We start from the raw sequence: 27,201 nt of genomic DNA on the forward strand, positions 1-27,201 counted from the left end.
GGAATCGTTCTAACAAATTATTAAATATCTAAATAGGGAAATAAATTTAAGCTTTTTTTTAGTTTGAAATGTTTTATTTTAAATCACATAGAGAATGTAAAATATTAATAATACTGCTTACTTTTATTTTTACAATCACTATTAAACTTCTTCCTTACAGTAAATTTAAGTTGTTTAATTTTATAAGTAGTAGAATTATACATTCTGATCACACAAACAGTTTTATCAAATAGGGGAAGTACAATCAACTACATTAAGTATAATTTATCTAAGGAAAAGATTATATCAGCTAGGACAGACTGTAGTCATTACATATAGCATGTTTCTAAATGCTTAGTATAGTCTTGTTTTTACACCGAAATCTGTAATATAGACATAGGTAGCTTATCCGATAATTCTTAATACCTACAAAATAATGGCAATTATCTGCCTCTACTCACTTAGTTAAATAGAAATATGAAAGATTTTCTCTTACATCCATGAACAACGGATAAACTTGCAGTTGACATCAATAAAAATTAAAAAGCGTGCGATGCCGAGCTGTTGGCATCGCACTGCGACAAGGACCGGCTACGGCCCGGCTAGAGAAATAAGCTCCACAAAATTAATTTGTAAAAACACAATCCCGTTTTTACATTAATTTCATGGAGCTTAAATAATACACTGCTTACATGTTAAGTCTTAAATTTTTATTACAAAAATGATGAAGAAAAACATTTACTTATCTTATAAACTTAACTAATACCACAATAGTGTATTCTTATTTTATATTCGCACTAAACAATATCGCTATTATAAAATTTGGAACACACTATATAAGTCTTTAATTGATAGAAATTTTCTGCACTTCTTGAGAAAATTTAATACAAATCTTTAGAATACAACAATAGTGACACATAGAAAATCGCAAAAGTTACTACAATCTCTAACGAGATCTCATTTACGTTCTTCACATATTATATTTAGTAAGACCATTTATTTAAGTCCTCCTTATTTCAACATTTACATGAAGAACATTATGTTGTTTGATTAAATCATTGGTTCTTTGTCTCCCTACTAAAATTGAAATAAATCAGTCATATTAAAGAAGGAATAGGAAGAAAGTAGTTAGTATAGTAAGTAATTTGTGTCAATCTGTGCATGAGCACCAAGTTTTTTATCTATTGTGAAACAATGAAAAAAATAGTTCGAAAGTATCCTTTCGAGCACTATAAGGCCTCTCAGAAATCCGCTATAGCAATCGAGTTTATTGTAATTATGTTTTAAGTCTCTTTATTCTTTTCTCCTCTCTCAATTTTTTGATCAAAAATTGCTTATATAAATGCTATTTAATAAAAAGAGAAAATATAATGAATATATTTAGTTATTTAAAATTTAAGTCAAAAATATTCCCTACAATATGAAATATTCTGTGCGTGTCTGTAACTGGTCATTTTATTTTAAAATATACTCTATGGCATATTAAAGTAAAGTTTAGTTTATTTAGACTTATGAAATATTGACTTATGCACGGACGTGAAACATGGCAAGTGAAACACATTTACTCAAATGTTTCTTTAGTGCGAATTTATTTACACTTATCTAGCGAACTAACATTGAGATCACAATAATCATGAATATTACATCCTAAACTTAACAAAATAAATCAAATATGATCAACACATTTTTATACTAAAAGACGACGCAATCATAATGGTCGTATTATTAGAGGTAATCATTCTCCTACATGTATTTTAAATAAAAAAATAGATCTAAGCTGCACAAAATGTTGCCAGCAACAGTAACAATGAAGGGTGTAGTGATATAGAATACAATCGACGTCTACAATCAGACACATACAAAACAATCTATATAGAATACAATCGACGTCTACAATCAGACACATACAATATAATCTAATATACTAGTACGGGATCCCTGGTACATTTTTCATCAGTTATTACTAACAAGCTGAGTTTTTTTAGTAGCTTCCTTTTGACTAGACGCCCAACTTTTTTTGCTTACGGTTAATGTTGGTAAATGGTAGCTTTACAGAGATAGCAAGGGTAAAGTGTCTTGAATTGACGAATTTTAAATATTTATTACTAACCGAATCTTACCGAATCTTTATTTTTAAATTATTGAGATAATTATCTAAATAACGTGAAAAAATATTTATTCCTACAAAATATAAGGTTTTGTTAGGGACTCCCCTCTCTCGAATCTCCAACATGTATCATAGACATTGTCATGAAAAATAAGTACTATCCAGATGATTTTTTTTATCAACATATTTTATCCTTGCTATCTATATTATTATTATTGAACTACCATTGACCAACTTTACTGTAAGAAAAAAAGTTGGGCGTCTAGTCAAAAGGAAGCTACTAACAAAAAATCAGCTTGTTAATAATAATTAATGAAAATGTACCAGGGATTCCGTACTATACAGAATACAATCTAATTCAGGGATGGCACGGCGCACTAAACGCCAGCATTAAAAATATAAGACATCCATTAATGAATGAATATATAGAATAGGTATACAAATATTGTAGCAAAAAGATAACTATAAAACTTTCTCCATATCAACAAAAAAACAAATCCTAAGTAAATGTACATCATTATAGTGAAATTCATTTCACTCTCATTGTCTCATATACTCAAAGTCCTATGCGACCGAGTCGCTTTGTATTTTTGCAGCTCGATCATGATGGCCTTTTTGGTCAAACGCTTAACCACTGACATGCGAACTGAGACACTCGTCTCGCCTAGCAGCAGGTACTGAAAGAATAAAAAAAATGTTGTGTGGTTTTATGAAACCACGGTAAAAGTGAAACTGTTCGAACGGTTCCGAACACTGCTTTGTGTAGCGCATGTCGCGTGTATCGAGGCTGCCGAGTAGGTATACCTACTCGGCAGCCGACCGTCACGCGACATGCGCTATACAGACCAAAAAGTTTGAGACGATGTAATAAAAGTTTCACTTTAACATGAAACCCTAATTCACATAACGAGAAGTTCTTGGAATCTTGAACAATTCCACACATGTATTTGTTAGTTTCTTTATTCGCAAGTAGGCTATAGGACTCATAGATTATCATAATTAATAACTGAAATACAACATAGGACAAGCTTATAAAGCTCCATAATATGAAATCAATATACCTATGTTAATAATGCAATTATTAATTTAACTTATGAAATAAGGCTTTCCTTATCTTATATCCGGGTCAACAAAAAGATGTTGACCCGGATATAAGAAGATAAAACCCACTATGCTTTATCTGGAATAATGTTTTCCATCCAAGCTTAATAAGTTTGAAGAACATAAACTATTTATGTAAAAAAAATGAGAGCACAAAATATAAAGAACTCACCAGCAAGCATTTCTTAATTGGCAAAACATTGATGAGCCTCCATAGCCAAGTAGGGCCGTTCTTGTTGAAACTGTTTCGTATATCAATCTGGTCCAACGTCGGTCTGCCAAAGATCAGTTCCACTCGACGACGCATCTCGGGATTCATGATAGAGAGCCAATCTTTAGCCATGGATATAATGCACTTGGCCGATTTTACCAATTCTTCAAATCTGACCCCCTTTTCCTCTATATCATAAATGTTTACAACCCGGGCAAGGGCAAATCTGGAAAAAATTATGCATTTTTATTAAAGAATTCCTGTAAAATACGATTTTTGAAGTTAGCCTGTGATTAGATCGAGCTAAAAGAGGCGCAGCACAAACGCAAATCGTTTTCTTTAAACATTAGTGTCTAGAAATAAAATTTCTTTAACCAATATCTTTATTATGCAAACTTCATAACACTGTAGATCTTCACTAAAATATAGTGAAAGTTAATGGTTAATTATAGTTGACAATTATAAAAATTATCTCATACTCACCTAGTATTTCTGTATTTTCCCAAAATTCTGAAGCGGCGCACACCTATTCCAGTCACGTAGAACGAGCCATTTGGCAGTTGCACGCAATCCCTTATTTCGATCACCTAAAAAATAAAAAAAATTGTTATTTTTTATGGAAATTTGAGAGAAAAATCTCGCATAATACTATCATAATTTATCTCAAAATAAGTAACTAGAATGTGTAAAGAAGAAATTAATAGTCAATAATTATGGGTTACGAAAACATCGGTTATTCCTAACCATTGTTCTTCACAAAATATGTTTAGAGGTGAAAACTTGCGATATTAATTACAAACCTAATTTTATACCCAAATTACCGACAAAGTGAAAAAGGTTCACTTTAATTATCAAAGGCAAAGTGTACATAATGCTTACTGTGCCATAATCTTCATCGTCTTCAAAATCGCCGATTATACCAAATACGGGTTTCGAAGAATTCATTAAGTTGTCCAAAAATTTTCTAGCATTTGGGGAAAACACAATAGCACACAGTACTCTGAAATCAATAACATATATTAAAAACATAATATATATTCTCCAGAACTCTTATAAGAGTGTTAATTCTTTATCTTTCGATCTTTGAATAGAATATTTGTATAGCCTTTTAAGCGTAGAAATTAAAAAACAAAATTAAATACTTACTCAGGGTATCCTGAACCAACTGTAACGAGTGGCAATAAATATTCCTTTTCCACAGGTGGCTGGTTGTAGCAGCCCAATAGCGAAAGTATTATCGCCATATACCTGGTCTGGGATGACTGGAAACAGAAGTTTTTATAAATTCCCAATAGAGAAGCATACAGATAAGATAATATTATTATCTTTCTTTAATTCAAGGGCTTTACTTCCGTATATTTTACATTATAATAATTGCTGACATAATGTTTATAAATATAAAACGCTAAGCTTAAAACTCGAGAGCCACTCGACCAAATTAAAGCCAATTTGGTCGAGTGATTTTTAACATTTTTGTGAAGACACAAGGAAGGTTCGTATCCAGAGAAAACACGAAAAAGGGGCAATAGGGTTAATGTCTTAGGCAGCTAGTGCCTAGTCCAACTAATATAATAAATGAGAAAGTTTGTGAGGATGTGTATGTGTGTGTTTCTTACTCTCTCACGCAAATACTACTGAACAGATTACAATGAAATTTAGCACACATATACAGGGTAACTTGGATTTAAATTCAAATTTCTTTATTTGCATGTAGATTTACAAAGATTAACACATAGGATAGGTTTTGTCCCGGAAATCCCACGGGATCGGGAACTATGCGCGGTTTAGGAAAACGCGGGCGAATCCGCGGTCGGAAAGCTAGTAGATAAAGCTCACCTCATCAGCATTAAACTTATTCAGCGGCGCATTGCACAAGGGACAGGTGGCGCTATAGAACAGATGGCACTCAATGCACAGCTTGCAGAACATGTGCCCGCACGGCGTGGTTATCGGCGTGGTGAACGTATCCTTGCATATCGAGCACTCAATGTCGGCTCGGTGTATGAAGTCTTGGAATTTTGACAGTTCCGGATCTTTTGTCGTCACAATGCACACTTTGATCTGGAAATAAGAATTATGGACTCGATTTAGAAAAAAAAAAGACGGGTTCCACTCCGGGAGTGCCGGCAGAAGTGAAAACTTGATTATTAACGTTGAGCATGTTTGATATCCATCCTTCTTACGCTTTTTCGATCAGGTCACGCGTTCAAAATGTTTTAATAGAATGCATTGGAACTCGCAATGGGATTCGAATCCGCGTGTTTCGCTTGCCGTTGCGACGCCTAGCCTCTCCTACCCGTGATTCAGCCTGAGCAGTCTATTTTATTCAACTGATTAACGAATATTTCGCTTTTCGATTTGGAAAATTTCTCATTTATAAAGAATTTTAATAATACAACTAAACATCAAATTGTTAAAATGTGTATATATTGCTAATAATATTGAAGTTGATACAAAAAAAAGTACTTCAAGTTGGAATCGTATGTATATCAGTCAAATATTTCCTACGCATTGCTCTATGAGACATAATTGATCGAATAAAAAAGAAAATATTTATAGCAATAAAAGAATTGCTAATACTTACTGGATTTACTTTGACTCTTACGACGTATTTAGACCTTTTAATAATTCTTCCCGTCTCAGTAGCTAAAAAAAAACTTTAATTAATAAAAAGGACAGTTAACTTATCAATTAATTATTATCCCATACACCGATGACGGTGATAATGATATCATAATAAATAATTGGTACTTAATATAAAATATTCCTCAATTACAATAATATAAAAATAATACGTTAATAATTACATTAAAGTATTCAAATTAAAAATATTATTATCGTATTAACTTCCGGCAATGTTAAAAACTTTTAGGGCCGATTTTTCAATGCTGGATGTGGATAAAACTTATTCGTCGAATAATGTATAAAACTACCATTTTAAAAACGTATTTTAATTGCCTTTATTTGACAGTTTACGTGACATTTTAATATTATCGTGTAATACTTTATTGGACGGATAAGTTTTATCCAAGCATTGAAAAATCGGCCCTTAAATAAATACAACTCTAATTAATAAATTATTTAAAAACATTTTAAAAACTAAGAAGCCCTAACATTTGCAACAGTAACACAGAAAATTTGACCTTCGACTTAGCGCTCTCCATGATATAACAATACTTATGTAACTGTATTGCAATCAAACAACTACAATCGGACATTTTAATAAAATTAGTGTCCGTACTATTTTTAGTACAACCATAGTTAGTAATTTTCAAAGTTTACTTCATCAACAGGGTATAACTATAACATAATAGATATATTATATCGTAAAAAGTACCTACTCCTCAGAAAATATATGACCACATTAACAAACTTGAATGTTCAAACTGCGTTACCCAATGAGCAAGAGTATATAACGTTAAATTTAAAAAGTAACTTATGTCATTCTGCTCTTTAGGTAACAATCGGCATCTGTTAGGCATTAGTTAGGTATTAATGTCTCGGTTTTACAAAATTGTCTTGAGACGCTCGACCCCATTACATCTTGTGTTATTACGGGAAATGGGTATATTGCCCATAATTTTTTATTCAAAGCTAATAATAGCTAGGTATATAGGTATCTGTCAAACCAGACTTATAAAGCAATAAAATGATCGAATTACATAATAGCCAGTTGTACCCAACGCGTTGGGTACAACTGCAACGCTACACCCACGCTATGCCAGCGTTCAACCGACTGTGGTTCAACTGTGACATTCATAATCTAGTAATCATAACATTATATAACTTAACCTAATTTTTACGATGTCATGGCCGAATGCTGGTCTAACTCCGCACACCTCTGGTACTCGAAACCAACACAGAAATTATTTTCCCAGCACCCAATATTAATTATTAATATGTAGTTGCAAAATAATATGTTGATCCTAATTCAACCTATTTTTGATAATATAGGTACACTCATAAAAAAACCTTATTACGTATGAATATCCTTTTTACCTTTGCCGACGTATTTTAACAAAAGTACTAAAATAGCAACCTAAATAACAATAAGGATAAATTATAAATAACTTTAATTTCAGTATTCAAGTTCATACTTAAAATTTCAAAGTTATTTTTGACGACGACAGAGAAGCAGTTACATTAAAATAATAGATAGGAAAAAATAAATGTAAAATGTAGATACATAAATTTACAGCTAGAATTTGAAGTTATCTAATTTATACATATAAAAGAGTACCTGCACGGTAGAGTTCGATCTTTCTTGGTCTCGATATTCGCATTTTGTAAATCCTAAAAATAAAAGGAAAATATTACTGATTTGAAATACTAAATTCACCTTCTTAAAAATGCATTTATTTAGGATCGACGGAGATAATTATAATGTCATTATTTAATTGGTAGCAAGTCTGCACTATTTCTGACCAATTCGTGTACTTACCATTTTTCTCTGAAATGTAGTATTTCTTTCATGATATTTTCAATCACTTTATTGATTTCTAAACGACAATTGGTCATAAAACCGCAAATGCATGGTTCTGTTCTTGTGCACCTGTAATTATTTTAAATTGTTCATTCGAAATTAATATATATGCTTTTTTTATTTAACAAACAAATGTTATTATATATTTTTGTATAATCTAAAGGTGAAATAAAGATTTATTTTATTATTATATTATTATTATTATAATAATAATTAATAAGCTTACCTAGCGCATCGTGTGTGTCCACAAAAATTTGTGGTTGGTTGTTCGAGAACATTTTTGCACGTGGGGCAAAACATTATTTCGGGAAATGTTCTGCAAAAAAAATGTATTAATGTAGTAGGTAATAATAAACAGACCAAGTGCGAGTCGGACTCGTGCAACGAGGACTCCGAACAAACCTATTTTTTTATTATGTTGTAACTTTAAAATTTATGTTTTTAGAATTTTTTTCCTTTACCTGTGCTATAAGACATTGCTTTTAACTAAATTTCAGGACTCACTGAGTTCACTTGAAGTATCTTGTAGGAGTTGTAGGTTTTGATTCCCTTGCAAGTTGCAAGCAGTTGCGAGTTTCAGAATAAGCGGCATTAAATGTGTTAACATAGAAATTTGATTTTATTACAGCTTAAAGGTATTAATTTAATATATGTTAGCATTCGGGAGTAAAGGGGTTGTAACTTGTAAGTTTAAAATTATTAAAAATATTTTTTTTAATACAGTAATGTAGGTGATTCAAAATTCATGTTTTTCGCAATCTTCTTAAATCTGTGTAACAAGACGTTACCTTGTACTAACTATCAAGACTTTGTAGGTTTTGATTCCCTTGCGAATATCGAAATTTGCGAAAATTTTGTTTATTTCTTATAAAATCTAATTATAAATTCATGTTTTACGAAATTATTCCGTAGACAGGAGTATTCGATAAAAGGGTGTTGACAAACAGACAGACAACAAAGTGATCGCCGTTCAGCGCCGAGACAAACGTCAAAACGCAAATAGATCAAGAGCCCACGACGGCCAGACTTTCCTTTCTTTCGGAAAGTTGAAAGTTTCTCTGTATATGTCTCCGATACAGATAAGAACGACCAGCGACTATCAAGTTTGGGTTGTGGTTACTTTGGCAGGAAACAGGTAGTGAAGGTGTATAAAATAGTACCTAACTTTCATTATAGTTTAAAAGCTAAATTTTATATATGTTACTTGGGGACCTATAAAAAGACATTACCTTAAGAGCCAGACAGTTTTCATGGTTCTTACATCTAGCCAGACACATTTAAAAAATAACTAACATATCATCAAATTCACATAACTACCTAAAAGCGTAACAAATATGAAATAACCCACTAAAACATTAGTTAACTATAATTATTAAAAAAATAAAAGTATAATATATAAGTAATAAAGTTATTACTTATCTTTTACGGGGGTTTATGTTGATGAAATTTCACGTATCTCGATGACACAATAAAAAAATCATCGGGATAAGTGAAATTTCATCAACATAAGTCTAAGTAAAAGATAAGTAATAACTTTATTACTTATATATTATACTTTTATTTTTTTAAAAATTATAGTTAACTAATGTTTTTAGTGGATTATTTCATATTTGTTACGCTATATATATAAAAAAATTTAGCTTTTAAACTATAATGAAACTTAGGTACAATTTTATACACCCTTACTACCTGTTTCCTGCCAAAGTAACCACAACCCAGACTTGATAATCGCTAGTCGTTCTTATCTGTATCGGAGACATATACAGAGAAACTTTCAACTTTCCGAAAGAAAGGAAAGTCTGGCCGTCGTGGGCTCTTATATTAAAAGGAATAGAATCCGCTATCGATACTAATTGACATAAGCGTATGATATTTTGCTTAGGATTTGTTCACCCTACCAACGACGACGACGACCACGAACAAAATTTTTATAGTCGCAATTTAACAAAATTGTGCAACACAATTAAAAATAAAATATTTAAATTTCCTGTCGTTCTGGTGATTGCAATTTTTTTTTTGAGAACAATGAATGAAAAATACAGATTTTTCGTAGAAAAGGTGGCTCCTAGAAAAAATGTATTTGAAGTTTTTTATAGATAATTTTATGATCTACAATTTTGGTCCCAGGTCTATGATTAACTTACCGTCTCGGCGAAAATCGCAAAAAACCTATCTTTTTATTGATTGACCACGAAATTTTTTTGCGCTTTCCGAGTACCAGTATGACGGAAAATGATTATATTTTATTTTGAACATGAATAATAAAATAAAATTTTCAGGGTAGCTACCTGATAGATAGAGCAAGTTTTTAAAAGCCAAACGGAAAACTTTTATAGGTGATTTTACGGGCCCTTTAAGTGGTGAACATACTAGGTAATTTTATCTTTCTTGGCATTTAATTCTTTTTTTTATTCCATTCGAAGATCTAACGATAGTAAATGTTACCATACTGAATTGGCCTCTCTTTCAGCTTAGCACACATAAAAAATCAAGCATCTAGCGCAATAATTCACGTCACCATAAATAAAAATCTCATCGTACTCAGCGATAGATGAAAAATTGAAAAAAAAATGTCATAACTCCGAAAATACGAAAAATCGCATAACATGTATGGGGGTGATTCGGATAGCCCTCTAGGTCCTCTACCTCCTAGCTTCAATATATCACTACTTTTTGTGACACCCTGTACGTATGTACTACGCATATGAGATTTTTTTAAAGAATAGAAAAAATCTATCACGAGGCGAGATTCGAACCCGCGTCTTCGCCTGCGTATCAAATGTACGTTAAGCAAGTTATGTGAGAAACGACTATCCCAAGAACAACCCCTATAACATTAAAACTATTTTAACGTTAATATAGATACTTAGCAGCTATATCTAATACACCTATATCAAATTACTTCGAAGTCTGTCTATTTGAAGGTAAAATATATCATAAAAGGTAATAATAAAATTCCGACCTTATTCTATTCACTGAAAATATAATTCAATGTACTACATCTGCATATCTCACAGAAATCAATCATTTGCGACTTGCGTATTGCATAAACACGAATAGAATATGACGGGCATACCTGATCAAAATATTTTTCCACTATTCAAAATATTTTTGAGCACAGATTCCTAAACCTACTTGATTAGGTGGTATAATATTATATGAAGAAATCTAATATTTCTAATTTAATTTAGGGATCGGATTTTTTTCCAAAATTTTTATATTTTACTAGGTAATTATTATTAAAATAGTATATTATCATTACTTCTTGGGACACCTGTATATGTATACACAATGCATGATCAACCTCAACAATTGCTTTATGACATTGATGAATTGAATAACATAATAATAACTAGGTGGGTAAGTAGACAGCATAACCAGCAAAATTATATAAGAGACATTGAGATCTAAGTAAATGGCTCTAGGCGATCGTATCGTCTTTGACGGCCATCAAGACCGTCGTCACGCAATTACGTTTCACCTCTATTAAGTAGCAGTAATATTAAATCCTTATTTTTATATATAGACCAATTATTTATACTACATAATACGAAATCAAAAAACGGCATAGCCACTGGCCTGCAGTATCATCTAGATTCTAGGCCTTATAGTGCCTAAGCACAACTCTATGTTTGCCAATTCAAAATAACTGCTTTTTCAAGTGTTTTTATATATTACTATCACTACATGATATAAAAAAGTCGTCGTCGCTACTTATCCGTCCCTAAATCTTTAAAAATACGTAACGGATTTTGATACGTACGAATATTTATTAAAGTCTATCGTTCTGTTTCTATGCAGGAAAAATCCCGTCGCCCTATAGGTATGCACACCAACCTTCAACTTAACGATTTATGGCCGGGCTCACGAATCACGATTCCTAGTATTTCTGTATATAATATCTGTCAGTTAAATCGAAAAAGAATGTATGAAACTATCAGTGATTTTATATGCAAGTGATTCTGCCCCTTTATGGGTACTCTAGTCAATTATAATCGAAGGAAGACATTTTCAGTTGTAAGAGATAGTCATTTGATAAATTTTAATTATTCTATCGCAATTATCATTATAGGTATGCATAATAACTTAAATACAACATAACAATACGATGTACCTACTTGGTTCTTTGTAAATTATATTCAATAAAAAGATAGAACCAATCTATACTTATAATCCGGTTATTGACATTTGACCTTCGTTACCCCTAACAATATCAAAGTAATTATATCGTAGTAGGTACATTTATTCCTTTATGTATATTTTATAACGTGTGACTAAATACGTGTGGGTGTAACTTATTAATTATACTATTAAGTATTTACATAATCAAAACGACATGTTCAAAAACATCCTACATATACTGTCACAATAGCTTTCCGCTCGCGATATTACTTCTACCCACGCAGGCTTTTCATCATATAAAATTATATCCAATACTTCACCCTTCAATTATGATTTTTCACTATGAAAAAAACAGTAAAGTAAGAAAATAAATTCAAATATTGCCGCGAGCTGACACCAAATGTAAAAAACAGAGACATAATTTGATAATTTGTAGGTATCATCATCATCGTCATCATCATCAGCATACGTTCCCACTGTACTGATGGGACACGGGCTTCTTAGGTGGCTACAGGCCATAATCCATCCTGCTGGCCAAGTTTAGCAAGTTTGTAGGTAGGTACATATATGGTTTGGTAATATGGATTACGTAGTAATTCAAGAATAAAGATAAGCGCGGATTAGAATGTGTAGTGATTCAAGACTATAGTCTACGCGCTATACCTATTTTGTGTATTTTCGTTTGCTACTACTGTAAACAAACAAATGGCTATAGTTTTTTGCGACTGATTATAACCAGAACGCAATATAATTAAAGCGTTCTCTTATATAACACTAGTTATAAAGTATAATTTATTAATTGGCTGTGATCTTAATAAAATGATACAGACGAGGTAGGTATATTGTGACATTGAAGCTATGTATAATCAGCAAAATTCCTATTTATGTCACGGTTTAATTTTGGACCACTGCAATTAAAGACAAACGCCAGTAAAGCCATGTTACGTCAGCGTCAAGCTAGAGTATTGCTTACAAATACGTTCTTACGCAAAGTGAGGCAAGCGTCAAACTTATATAACACGACCTACTGGCACATTGACTTTATAATACTTAATTGTTAATGCAATCCGTTTATAAAGTTTCACATGTGTATTTTTATAAAAAATAAAATATATAACAATTTTACATCTGTTCAATAACGCATTATATTTACATAGACACACGTTTATAAGAGATTATGATTTTGACTTTAAACAGTTGTAGGAACGATTAAGTAACACTGATATAATGTTTGCACGAATTTGCATTATATTTATGATAATACTTAATGATTCGAAAGTAAACAAGCGAACATAGACATAAGTAAATACGCGAAGGCCATGATTTATGAAAATGAACAATGCAGTTTAAAATAAGATTCGCGATATTTTGCGGACATCACAAAAAATAACTGTAAGAAAAAAGACACATCGAATAATGCTAATATACATACATACCAATTATAAAATATTATAGAGGTAATCAAAATCTAATTGATTTTTAGATAAATCGCATGTCGCAGTGCGCTCGCGCATTTTTTTTTTACATTTGAGATGGACCTTCATATTTCATAAGCGAAAAAATGCTTTATTACATGTTTGCAATCTTATAAAATTATCGCAACATATTATAGAGTAGGTAGGTACTAGTAAATAACAAAATTTCACAAGTTAACAACAAGCAACAAGTTCTTATTAGATACCTATTAATACAGTACATCATGTATGTGAGTGCATAGGTTCATAGAGGATCAATTATTGATGACCTACTTTTAAAATATCGCAAGTGCAATGTAGGTAGACGCATATTTATTGAAAGTACCTATGCGTATATACCTATAACATGTCGCGCAACAAGTTGGTCTAAGTGTTAAAAAAATGTAAAACGTAGATTTATCACGATATCATCTTCTTTTCCGTAATTAATTTATATTAATTATACCACCAAGACAATAATAAAATGTTGGTGATCATTTTATTTCTAAGTTATAAGATTATTCATATTAAAATTACCACTTTATTATTTAGCTAAGTAGAATTAAAACAACCTACATAAGCTGCGATATTTTTAGTACCAAAATACCACATAAATAATTAAGCATGTTATTAAAAAAATACACAAAACAACGATAATTTTCTTAATTTCAAATTGAGAATTCTAGAATGTAGTTAGCATTCTGAATTTAAATGTGAAAAAAATAAATTCCGAAATCCCGCTCAGTTTAAGATTTATTCATTTATAAAACTAATTATATAAATATAATGAATTTTTGTATTAAATATGGATTGTACAGCTATTTATTTCAATCAAAACATTACCATGTGATAAAAAAATAACAATTTTTGTTTTACTTTAATATGTATTATATAAAATACCTACCTACGTCACGTTATGTAATACCACTAAATAAATTATCATTGTTTTGCCTCATAATCTAGTTTACATTCTAGTAAAGAAAATAACTATAATACTTACTTCAATAGTCTACTTCGAATCACCAGAGGAGTATCCATGTTGATAGTTGGCGTCGGCGCGAACGTAGAAAACTGAAAGAAAACCAAAGAGAAATGACGATGAAAACTATACCAGCGTTGATAAATAATAATTGACAATTGCTATACTAAAAAAATATAAGGTTACAGACACACGAAAATAAATAAGACGTCTTTTAGTTTACCTAAAGGGATCTTTAATTTTAAAATAATTAAATAATAATTGTAGTAGGTTTTTATATAAAAAAATCAGAAAAAAATGTAATGTTAATATTTAATAATACTCTATTTTTTCATTTCAATTTTTGATTGGTTATTGAAGACAAATTTAATAGTAAAAATTTATCTAAATTATTGTAATTTTATATTTATACTGAATTTAATAATTAATTAAAACATATAATATATTTTCTAATTTAATAAATACATAAAAATAAATATTTATAACGCGTTTCATTAAAGAAACGAATCTTCAATGGCGGCCAAAGCTGACACTGACACATGGTAGGGTCAGTAAAAAAGAAAATAAAAATAATGTAAACGGATAATCTATAATATAAAAATGAATCGCAAAATGTGTTGGTAAGCGCATAACTCGAGAACGGCTGAACCGATTTCGATAATTCTTTTTTTATTATATTCCTTGAAGTACGAGGATGGTTCTTATATAGAGAAAACGTAAATATGTACCACGGGCGAAGCCGGGGTGGACCGCTAGTTATTTTATAAATTATTTCAAATTGTTTATTAACAAACTTTTTAAAGTGAAACTTTTATTACATCGTTTCAAACTTTTTGGTCTGTATAGCGCATGTCGCGTGTATCGCGGCTGCCGAGTAGGTATACCTACTCGGCAGCCGACCGACACGCGACATGCGCTACACAAAGCAGTGTTCGGAACCGTTCGAACAGTTTCACTTTTACCGTGGTTTCATAAAACCACACAACATTTTTTTTGTTATGGTATTTGTGTATTTATATGAATTATCATATTTACGTATACAGAATGCAACAAAATCCCCATAACACTTGTAATGAGCCCATAAAACTAAACAACTTTTCCCAAAGAACATATTTTGTCAAATTCTAATAAAACATTATTTACTATAGCAAATACATAATTATTGTCGTTGTAAATTTATGATAAAAACTATTAAAGGGAAAATCAAATACATTTTAGTGATTTTACTTTTCCCTATTTTTTTTTGCATGCCGTACGGCCGTGTGTAAGTGAGAGGGAATGATAAGCGCCGCCATTTAAGGTTCGTTTCTTTAATGAAATGATCTATACCCAAAACACTTTCCTGGTGTTTTTGAACTAAGAATATTTATAATCTGTTTTAAAATGAACTGCGATAGCCTGAGGCGATAGCTGATTGGATCGCAAATTCCTTTTTTTGTAGCTGTATTCTGTATTCTATGCTTGTGAACTATTGTGATTATTGATTGCGTGTATCTGATCAGAATACAGCTCAAAATCGAGTTCAAAAAAATCTGAAATTTTCCGTAGGCGTGAAGTGCAGTCTTATTCGGATTATATTACAAATATTTTGCAGAACATTATATCTCACCAAACCTTGGACATAAATCTTTTTCATTATATATACAGTGAAATGGCTAATCTGTGCAAATATTATATTATGTTGTTTACAAATTCGCGTAAAATCTTCCTGAACACTTAATTTGTGGAGCAAATTCATCTTTTGAAAACCGGTTACAATGGCTTACTAAAATAGTGTTTTTGTGCAATGTGCTAAGGCTGGATTTTAAAGTACTGTTCATATAAAAATCATCACCATGGACGACGACGGGGACGATAAAGACGATACCAAAAGGTGAGCAACAAGTTACTCTATAGAACAGAAATAAAACAGAAGCGTTTATAATCAATGTTATTGATTTTGTAGTAAATATTGATTATTATTGATCGATAATGCCTTTGTTAATAGTTCATATTGAAATATTGTTTTTATGACATATTGATGTAGTAGGGTAACAAGTAGCTATGCAGAAACTCTTAGATCAATAACATAATATAGTATGTATATGCATTATTTTTACTGAGACATTCGCAATTCTAATTTTGAGTGTGTTATATTTTAAATCTGTACATAATATTGTTGATCTTAAACAATTGGTAATAGGAGTAAAAATCAAAATGTAAGCATCTGGTATGTAGCTTGAGTAATCAGTAATATAACATAAATATATAAATATATGTTTGTATAGAAATGCTATGTATAAAAATATCATTTATCTGTATTTCAGATCTGTAGAACTAAGTGATTTCTCTAACCTTTATACTAAAGCCACAATAAAAAATTTCTGTTATCCATTCATCATTTGAAACTGGATGCCAACAATGTTCACAATAGTACAATTGTTGTACTATCGATGCATTAACATTTTTTTTATGTTTTTAACAACATTTCTTAGATGTTGTTTTCAAATTCAAAATCACACACACTTCATCATCATCATCATCAGCCCATATACGTTCCCACTGCTGGGACACGGGCCTCCTATGAGGGTACGGGCCATAATCCACCACGCTAGCCAAGTGCGGGTTGGCGGATGTCACATATCGTCGAACTTTTGATTCTTCGACATGTCGGTTTCTTCACAATGTTTTCCTTCACCGTTCGAGCAGTGGTGATGTTACAACAAGCGCAGATAAATTGAAAAATCAATTTATTTCCTGCGCGCTCGCCTGGTCTTGAACCCCGGACTTATCGATTCGAAGTCCTTTATGGCTCAAATACGAAATATGATATGACTACCACACTTGGAAGGTGTTAAATTTTCACAGCTAAACCACAACACCATTTGGAATGAAACGTGGAAATTTTAGAAGACCCAGGTCATTTCTTTTGACTGTGACCCTTTCTTGTCAATATATTGTAAACAGCTAATCAAGACAGCTAGGCTGGTTTCCACTCTTAATCCTTATATCATCGACATTCCCCCTATACACACTAAGCATTTTGCTCCTTCATTTATTATTCATACCCGTAACGACACAATCTTCCGGCTTCCGTTTTTGCCAGCAACTATAATCTGGATTTATTATAAAAATGTAAACAGACATTAGGTAAGCATGCTCCATCCAAAACCACGTTGCTTTCCATCAGGCAAAGTATAGAAGAAGAATTTCCGTAATGGGAAATGCAAATGTGTGGAAACACACCATGTTTACACACATACGTCTCGAGAGCAACTGAACAGCGACAAACGCTATGGTGGCTTGGAAGTCAAATGAGTGGCGACAAGGTCACGCGCGCTTATGACTTCTAGCGTCTTATTATTTAGATTTCTATGTACCGACTACTCGAAGGCATTTGATAAAATCTCTCTCTCGTTATTAATTCACAAACTTCGTGTGGCCGGCATACATGGCGATCTCCTTCGTTGGCTGGAATCATACCTCAGAGAACGTAGCCAAGCTGTTAATATAAAAGGACAAAGGTCAATTGATCTTCCTTCATTCCCTCTGGAGTACCACAAGGTTCTCATCTAGGTCCTCTGCTGTTCAATATCTTTATAAATGATGTTGTTTGTCAGTTTAGACACACTAATATCTTACTTTATGCGGATGACATGTCATCCGCATAAAGTATTAGGATCTTCTTAACTTGTGTCGTTACTGTGCTGTGAACTCCCTGCACTTAAATGTGAATAAATGTAATGTTATAATATTTACTATAAAAATTAAGCCTATATTGTTTGATTACTCTTTGAATGGTACAGCGCTGACTAGGTTGACTGAAGTAAAACATTTAGGTGTCCTCTTAAATCATAAGTTAACTTTTTCAGCCCATATTAATTATATTACGTAAGTTTTGTTTTAAGAGTTGGTAGGGAATTTAAAATGTGTTCAACTTTAATTCTTTTGAATAACTCGTTGTCCGACTTGAAAATATTTTACTCTGTTGCTTAACAACAAATTAAACCTATATAGATATGAGATTCTGCTATGGGGTATTGCTAAGGCTACCCCTACCAATTCCTTTGACTTATATGAGTTTTTCTTAAACTCAATACTAAGAATATGTACTTAAATGGGTTTTATACTTACACTAAATGGTCTAAGATCCGAATATAGGTCGACTTGCACCGGCGTGATAATAGAATGAGACCAATTTTATAATAAACTAGCGGTCCGCCCCGGCTTCGCCCGTGGTTCATGTTTACGTTTTCTCTACATAAGAACCATCCTCGTACTTCAAGGAATATAATAAAAAAAGAATTATCGAAATCGGTTCAGCCGTTCTCGAGTTATGCGCTTACCAACACATTTTGCGATTCATTTTTATATATAAGATACTGGTGGTCCGCCCCGGTTTCGCCCGTGGTACATATTTCGCAATAAAAGGTAGCCTATGTCCTTTCTCGGGTATCAAAATATCTCTATACCAAATTTCATGCAAATTGGTTCAGTAGTTTAGGCGTGATTGAGTAACAGACAGACAGACAGAGTTACTTTCGCATTTATAATATTAGTATGGATGTAGTCTATTAAAAAATCTATTAAAGATGGGTTGACTGAAAAAATCCTGGACAGGATATTTTTAGTTAATTATTCAAAAAAACCTTTTTATTTTTTTAATAGACTACATTTATTATAAAATTGGTTTGATTCTATTATCACGTCGGTGCAGGTCGACCTATATTCGGATCTTAGACCATAAGTAATTCTTATTTGTTTTGCTATTCTGTAAAAACATACCAATAGAGACTCTATAGCAATCCAATTAAACTTGCCCCCCATCTGATAAAAAGAACTTAAATACAAAACAATTTACAAGAAAAGGCTCATTGAAGCCTCATTTTGCAGATATTTGAATATGGTGTTGTAGCAAAAAATGTAGCCTGATTTAAACAATACTTCTACGTAAATAACATTGGTTGTTTGTCGCACTCTGAATTGAGAATTAATTTAACATTTGAGAAAGTTTATGTGAGATACAGGATAATATTCAACAGAATCAAAAGTTAGGATTCTTAACACCCTCATTGAGTGCTATTAAATTAGTTAAATTTAATAATTTGGTAAAAACTACCATATTATGTTTTATATGAGGCAAACAACAAATAAATCTTGAAAATTTAGGAGGACTCGCAACTTAAGTGAAAAGAAACGTCGAGATCAGTTCAACATGCTTGTGAACGAGTTGGGTGCAATGGTGTCCACAAACAACAGAAAAATGGACAAGTCAACAGTTCTGAAATCGACTATTTCATTTTTGAAGAACCATAAGGGTACTGTTTTTTATATTTTTAGATCATGCTTAAAAAAATTTAATATTCTCAAAATTTGTTTATAAGGACGCCATCTTGTTGTTTATTACATTTTTCCAATTCATTCAAATATTTTTTTGTTATACTGGAAATGAGTAATTCAAAGATTTCAAGATGGCAACCTCAGTACCTAGCCCTCAATGTAAATCAGTACTTGTCTGTTCTCGAAAAAAAAATTGTAATATTATTTATTTTTATCAAGTCATGGAGTTATCTTTTATTCATTTGAATTGCTAAGCATTATATTTATTAATGGCAAAGATAATGAGGATAAAGAGATGCATATTTTTATTATTGTTTTAGTTGTGTTGTTTGGATTATATTTAATGTTTCATAATAATAACAATAATTACACAACAAATTTGTATGTCCTCTAGAAATAACCGTAAGGTCTCGCGCTCATGATGTACAAGAGGATTGGAAACCTGCTTTTCTATCAAATGAGGAATTCACTTATCTTGTTTTGGAGGCCTTGGAGGGTTTTGTTATGGTTTTCTCGGCAACTGGACGAATTTACTACGTATCCGAGGGAATAACCTCATTACTTGGACACAATCCGGTAAATATATTATACACTTATGTAGAAAATAATAAACAAAATTGGTATAAAACATCATACATCTTTTTTATATTTCAAGGTTACCTTCAATTTTAATATTTTATGTAAATTTATTCCAGAGCGATATTCTGAATACTACAATATTTGATCTTACGTATGAAGATGACCGACCGAATTTGTTCAATCTTCTACAGAATTCAGGGCCGACTGTAGATCCAAATCAGCCAATTACAGAAGGTCAGTATCATAATTCATAATTATGTTAAATATTTCGTTGAATTTTTTTTTCATGGGTTATGTTTTATCGAGAAGTATTAATTGTATTTATTTGTATTGTTCTGCTATAAATTGGTCTATTATCACAGGATTATAGCTGCTGCATAGCGACGGTATTTTCTTGTGCGTGCAAAGAGATTATGAGCTACTATTATTATTAGATCTTTCTTAACTAGTTAATAAATGCTATTTATGATTAATTGATTTGCAATGCCGCAATGAGATTGACCATTATGTTGCTACATGAGCTGTGTGTTTAAATTGTTGATGCGAAATTACGTAAGCTTTAAAACATTGTATTGCACCTACTACAGTAAGAAATCTTGAGGTTTTCCTATTGTGTAGCTTTTACAAAAATTTGTGTGTAATACTTTCCTTTTATACACAAACAAACTTTGAATTATAATAAAACAACGCAGGGCAAATTTTTATACGGCTTCATTATGTATATGATGTAGGCTGTTTGGCTTGTGAAATATAAATGTTTCATATTTTATAAAGTTTTTTGTTTACATTTTATAAAGCTTTGGGTTACTTATAATTGAAAAAAGATTGATGTTGTCTATTGTATTTGCATATTTATCCATACTGGATATTATAATAAATATTATAAATGCGAAAGTATGTTTGTCACTCTTTACGTCGTACCTTAGTAATTCGTAGTGAGTATTAGTATGGTTTTTGTGTCTGGGGATAGCTCCTACCTATCTGGCGAGTTATGAAGGCTACTTTTTATTGCATTGAAACATCTCATATTCATGGGAATTTCCTTTTACCACGAGAGCGAAGCCGCGGGTGGAATGTTTCATATTACAGATGAGAAAGTAACTCTGTCTGTCTTTGTCTCTCTCTCTTCCGCACGCCTTGACCACTGAATCGATATAGTATTGATGAAATTTGGTACAGAGATACTTGAGACACAAAGGACATGGCATAGTTTTTATCTCGGGAACTGGAAATATGCGGATTTTTACTAACGAGTGATGCCGCGGGTGGAAGCTAGTAATATTATAATTGCGAAAGTGTTCATTTTTTTGTCTTTCTTTCGCGTTGCAATGGAGCGATTTTATTGTACGATTTTGCGTCTGGTGATAGATATGAGGGTGAAGAGTGATAATATTATGATATAGGCTTACTCTTACCGCGGTGAATCATCTCATTTCCATGGGATTTTTCCATTGATCACGTGGGCGAAGTGGTGAGCGGAAAGCTACTTAAATATTATATTTGTTGCTTGCGAATAATTGTCATTATGTATCATTATGTTAAGAATAGCAGAGGCGAATTGGACAATAATCGATAATGAGACATTATATACCAGACAAAAAACCAGTTAGCAGGTTTTACCAGTGTTGTACTAAAGCTTACATGTAGGTACTTTGTAACCATAATAATTGTGATAGGTATATATAGTTATTACTAAAAGTGTGATTATTTAAAAAATATACATCATACGTAATAAGATTTGCATACTACGATTTATTTTTACTTTATTTTCAAGCAATGCATAAGATATATATTTTTGTTTTATTATGTTATATCTTGATTTTGCTATTTACCTGAAATTACAATGGGATAATAGACCAATTTTAACTTGTATCTAGACACATTGTTAATTATTATTATTCTGTTAATGTAGGTAGGTACGTGTTGAACTGAATGGGCTTTATGAATGATCGTTCAAAATTCGATCTTATATTCTCTGCCTGTACTTATATTGTTGCCTACCTACTGCATGTTAACTTATTTTATTCAATTCAACGGTTAGGTATTCAGAAACTATATAACCGATTCTAATGAGTCTTAAAAAATACTTAGGAGAGTTCTTGTTCTCGATACTTAAACATATCGTTTTATTTTTCCTTTTACAACTTAAGAAAGCCTGAACTGATGCTGGCTTGGATCCTAAATTATTGTTAATGGAAAAAAAAAATTCATTCCGGGCAGAGTCGAAGTGAGCAGCGAGATGATATCCAAATGTATAATTAAAAAGGCTATGTAAAAGCACGTATTGAACCCATTGTTACTCGATAAGTTAAAGCACCTTCTAAATATCAGAAATAGACCATAGGTCCAGAGAGAAGCATAAACAGCTTTCAAATAAAAAATATATCAAAATCAGTTCACACAGTAGAAAGTTCTGAACCATCCCATAAAAAAATCCTACTCCTTTTAAAGTCAGTTGAAAATGTATTAGAATTCAACAATTAGCAAAAGCGTGGCATACATTTAAAGTTGTTATATGCAATGGGTGCTTGTTGAGGCCGCTAATGCACACGTTAAAAAAAAATAGATTATGTTCCCACTTTTGACGATTGAAGCATAAATATTGAATTATTTGATACAATTCCAGAGAATGAAATCAAGTTCCAATGTCATTTACAACGGGGCACATTGGATTTCCGGGATGAGATTACATATGAGCTTGTTGAGTTCAATGGACATTTTCGTAAGTAATTACTGTTCTCTTATTATTAGATGGTATTATTAGAATATTTCACACGCGACATTTTTCATTTTACCTACCATAAGCATGTACAGTAATAATTATTGTATACAGTGTATATAGTTGCTTGTAGCTGGTAGCATAAATATGGTAATCAACCACATAGTCTTTGTCCATTTGATAATAGGAACACTATGATGTACATACTTCTGTTACACTTCAGACTACTACAGAATAACTTTCAGTCTGTCAACCATCTCAGTTTTAAAGTAAGACAATTAGAGATAGACTTTGAGGTCCTACCCATTTGTAATGATGACGACCATAATAATAAGACTCCAAAATCGGTTTAGCCAGTAGAAATTTCTGAGTTGTTACCTCCCAAAAAATGACGGACTAATTCAAAACCTCCTTCTCCTCCTTTTTCGATGTCGGTTGAGGTAATAAAATAAAAGAAACGGTGTTTTATTTTAAATGTGAGTTTCAGGTGCCAACACGAAACAAACAGATGGCGACGATATGTACCAACTGGATCCCGACTCTAGGTAAAATGTAACTGTTATCTTCTTCGGATTTATTTTTATTATTTTTTTTTACTTTCGTTCAATTCCTCTTTTATTTCATTCCGCTTTTTGAGTGATTTGGTTAGTTTAGCAATATATCTATACTAATATTATAAAGAGGAAAGGTTTGTATGTATGTATGTATGTATGTATGGTTTTCACGCATAAACTACTGGACCGATTTTGATGAAATTTGGCACAGATAATCTTTAGACCCTGAGAAAGAACATAGGCTACCTTTTATTGCGAAATATGTACCACGGGCGAAGCCGGGGCGGACCACTAGTTAATTTTAAAATGCGTGTATTTTTACTAAGTTCTCCTTTCTAGGCTGCTATTCATATGCACTGGTAGGTTGTGCACGCCTCAACTGATCCGGGACGTGTCACTGGTTGACTCGAGCCGCAACGAGTTCACTTCGCGGCACAGCCTCGAGTGGAAGTTCCTGTTCTTGGACCATCGTGCTCCGCCTATTATTGGATACTTGCCGTTTGAAGTGCTGGGCACTTCTGGCTACGACTACTACCACTTTGACGACTTGGAGAAGGTTGTCACCTGCCATGAAGCTTGTGAGTAAATTTTAAGGTTCCATAAGGTTAGGTAATGGAAGTTACTTTTCCTGGACCATCGCACTCCGTCATATCCGCCGAGTACTGGGCTTACTATTGCTATTTCAGTGACAAAATAAAGATATTTTTTATTTTCCTATTTATTTCTTGCAATAATTCGTATTTAATTTTTGCACGATGCCCGTGGTTTTTAATACTAAATAAGTGTTGCTCTTAATGATTTTCATATTCTGTCTACGAATTTGGGCTTAATCCACAATTTGACTTTATCTACACTACAACATCTACTGGGTTTATCATTAATACATAGACTTGTTGTTTACCCATTCCTAAACATCCTAATATTTTTCCAGTAATGCAAAAGGGCGAGTTGACTTCGTGCTACTACAGATTCCTAACCAAAGGTCAACAATGGATCTGGCTTCAGACACGGTTCTACATCACATACCACCAGTGGAACTCCAAGCCAGAGTTTGTTATGTGTACGCATCGAGTTGTGAGGTATGTAAATGAAATAATGTCTGAATGAAATGGCTTCTTGTATTTCTCCCCCTTTTCTTTAATTACTGCTACAACATACAATGGAATATGCATAACATTAAAGTTAAAAAATAGTGCTAGTATTGAAATTTTGCTCAAAGTAATCTCTAATCTTTCCATAATTAAAATTTTAATAGACAAGCTGATTAACATTCCACCTTATTCTAGTAATGCTGACATACAAAAGAGCACAAAGCAAGAAATAACAGACATGGAAGTAGCGGATCCGCCAGAAGTCAGTCAGCCGGTTCTGAAGGAGGCTCCGGAAGAAACCATGGTGGCTATGTCACCATCTTATATGTCGGAGACGAGCGAGGCTTATGGTAACTCCTACCATTCACTATCACAGGTAAATATATATGATTTTCGTTGAATCAATTAATTTTCAATATTTGATTTTTGCAATAAATAAACTGTATGTTGCACTAAACCTATGTGTTGCAGTGTTAATTTTGGTGTGTGCATATTGCACAGACCAAAATTAATACTGCACTACTTTAAGAGGAGGCTCCCTAAATTTTATGTGAATTTGCATTAATATTCTGAAACAGTCACACATACAATCAAAATGGAACTTTAGTATATGATTTATTGGGTCTTTTTCTTTCCATGTACAAGACAGTTACGTAATTGTAACATTTTCGCTCGATTCATTTTTTATTCAAAAATTATGCCTTTTTTAAGGATTATTACATTTTTTTAAGATTTACTTAGACTTTATGTCTAAAATAAATGTTAACAGTAAGAAAATATAGTTTACTATCCAATCCCAAGATATTTTTTCTCTAGATCAATTATTACTTTAGTTATAAACGAAATAAGAATTGAGACTTACGAGATTTAGTTTCGAGCTCGAACGCGATCAAAGAGCGCACGCGATATTCAAATTTATTACGGTTGTGTAAGCGTCTAGCATCGTAGCGGTCTAACCGGTCTCTCAGTGCCAGAAATTATGTTAGGGAGCCTCTTCTTAACTAGAGAGTTGTTCTGCTTAAAAAATTGAATTGTTTCCCTCATGCTATATGCATGAACTGCATCTTTCTTATGGGGGATAGTTGGGTAATCCATACCCCATAAGAAGGATGCAGTTCCCATGAATTTTTTTACCCGCGTATACTTACTACAATTTCATCTAGTTCATGATGCTGTTGATTTTTCCAATCATATTTGTTAATTAATCGATCAGTGAAACAGATGTATTGATAATGCACCTGTCCCTTACCCCGCTTGGGGACACGGGACTTCACTTCAATGTCTCTCACTCGACGACGCGGTTGGCGCAGTGGTAAAGTAACTGCCTACTGAGCCGACGGTCCCGGGTTCGATCCCCGGTCAGGGCAAATATTTGTGTGATGAACTCAATTATTTGTTCTTGGGTCTGGGTTATATCTATATATGTATTTATCGTATAGGAGCTACCAACGTTGACAAGAGATAATTTTAGTATATTTGGTTCTTTGATATACTGTTCCTCTTGCTATTTCGGTTAGAGTCCGGGCTGTCTGGCTGGTCGCAGTGGTTGCGTTATTTAGTGCGCATCTTATCTGCACAGGATAATTTCCTTAATTTTAAGTCATTTTTTAACGCGTAATTTTTAATATTTTGCCTTTAGATAGATCCATCAGACATAATTTTTTTATTGCAAGACGTTTTTTTCGTTGTTAAATAGGTGCCAGACGCACTTTTTTATTTCGTTTTTATAAAAAATTCAAATTATTTTAGAATGTCTGCAAATTTCATATTATGTTCTTCAAACATAATATAATCTAAAATTAATTATCCAGACGCTAATTCGATTGTTAAGTATTAAATAATGTGTATAAATAAAAAAAAGTAATGAAGCATGCAGCTCATCAGCTAGTGTATTTTAATTATGCGACAGGAAATAATTGCAAGAATACAATATTATTTACACTTGTTCTTATAAATAAAAGCTAAAATGAAAAAAATACATAAAAGTGAAAAATAAATTAAAGTTACCATACATTGAAAAGAATGGAATAAAAACTATATCAATGAAGGTTAAACAATTACATTGTTAAATTTAAAAAGCCATCTTTATAATCATCATCATCATCATCTTCCCTCACACTGTCAGAATTATTTATGTTATCGTCTAAGGAATTGTTATTGTTTTCCAATATTCCATCATCTGTAAACAACTAGAAAATTAGCTTCAATATTGATGTACACACATACACACACACAACACACACACACCACACCACACACGACACACACACGTGAACACACACACACTCGCATGTTTAAGTTTGTATTGAATTTAACTAAAGTAGTTCGCATGAATTTTCATAGGTATACTAGCGGTCCGTCCCGGCTTCGCCCGTGGTACCTACATGTTTAAACTATCCTATCTCTCAAGTTGGATCGAACTGCACATGGTGTGTGAATTTTATTACAGTAGCACCTCGTTAAGTCGAACCTCGATAAGTCAAAAACCTCCAAATCTCGAAAA

General features: G+C 32.3%; 2 protein-coding genes across 3 annotated transcripts in view; one reads left to right on the plus strand and one right to left on the minus strand.

Moving 5' to 3' along the window:
* Positions 1 to 1,854: 1,854 nt before the first annotated feature.
* On the minus strand, positions 1,855 to 14,570 carry LOC149491412 (LON peptidase N-terminal domain and RING finger protein 2-like). Its single transcript, XM_089694488.1, has 11 exons — positions 14,458 to 14,570; positions 8,108 to 8,197; positions 7,840 to 7,950; positions 7,639 to 7,691; positions 5,983 to 6,044; positions 5,235 to 5,459; positions 4,545 to 4,660; positions 4,278 to 4,398; positions 3,882 to 3,985; positions 3,360 to 3,624; positions 1,855 to 2,763 (listed from the first exon to the last, which is right to left on the minus strand). Exons 1-11 carry the CDS (start codon positions 14,493 to 14,495, stop codon positions 2,635 to 2,637), a joined length of 1,314 nt encoding a protein of 437 aa, XP_089550614.1. The 5' UTR covers positions 14,496 to 14,570; the 3' UTR covers positions 1,855 to 2,634.
* A 1,341-nt stretch (positions 14,571 to 15,911) lies between these two features.
* Clk (circadian locomoter output cycles kaput protein Clock) overlaps positions 15,912 to 27,201 on the plus strand; it is a 29,764-nt gene continuing 18,474 nt past the window's right edge. For both annotated transcript variants that reach the window (XM_089697664.1, XM_089697673.1), the window contains exons 1-9: positions 15,912 to 16,309; positions 19,585 to 19,733; positions 20,150 to 20,331; positions 20,451 to 20,568; positions 22,961 to 23,056; positions 23,541 to 23,598; positions 23,947 to 24,185; positions 24,539 to 24,686; positions 24,894 to 25,074. In XM_089697664.1, the coding sequence (XP_089553790.1) occupies positions 16,272 to 16,309; positions 19,585 to 19,733; positions 20,150 to 20,331; positions 20,451 to 20,568; positions 22,961 to 23,056; positions 23,541 to 23,598; positions 23,947 to 24,185; positions 24,539 to 24,686; positions 24,894 to 25,074 (1,209 nt within the window). In that variant the 5' untranslated portion in view covers positions 15,912 to 16,271. The remainder of the gene's footprint in view (positions 16,310 to 19,584; positions 19,734 to 20,149; positions 20,332 to 20,450; positions 20,569 to 22,960; positions 23,057 to 23,540; positions 23,599 to 23,946; positions 24,186 to 24,538; positions 24,687 to 24,893; positions 25,075 to 27,201) is intronic.

The sequence above is a fragment of the Colias philodice genome, chromosome 1, assembly GCF_061535455.1.
Source record: "Colias philodice isolate Cphi_HAF_F1 chromosome 1, ilColPhil1 Martin Lab GWU primary, whole genome shotgun sequence".
Classification (NCBI taxonomy): domain Eukaryota; kingdom Metazoa; phylum Arthropoda; class Insecta; order Lepidoptera; family Pieridae; genus Colias; species Colias philodice.

Bases quoted from the DNA above. Each gene is read 5' to 3' on its own strand.
- LOC149491412 (XM_089694488.1), bottom strand. From the start codon at position 14,495: ATGGATACTCCTCTGGTGATTCGAAGTAGACTATTGAA. The intron at 6,045-7,638 runs GTACTCTTTTAT...GTTTTTTTTTAG, and splicing joins GATCGAACTCTACCGTGCAG to CTACTGAGACGGGAAGAATT. The intron at 3,625-3,881 runs GTGAGTATGAGA...AATTTTTTCCAG, and splicing joins GGAAAATACAGAAATACTAG to ATTTGCCCTTGCCCGGGTTG.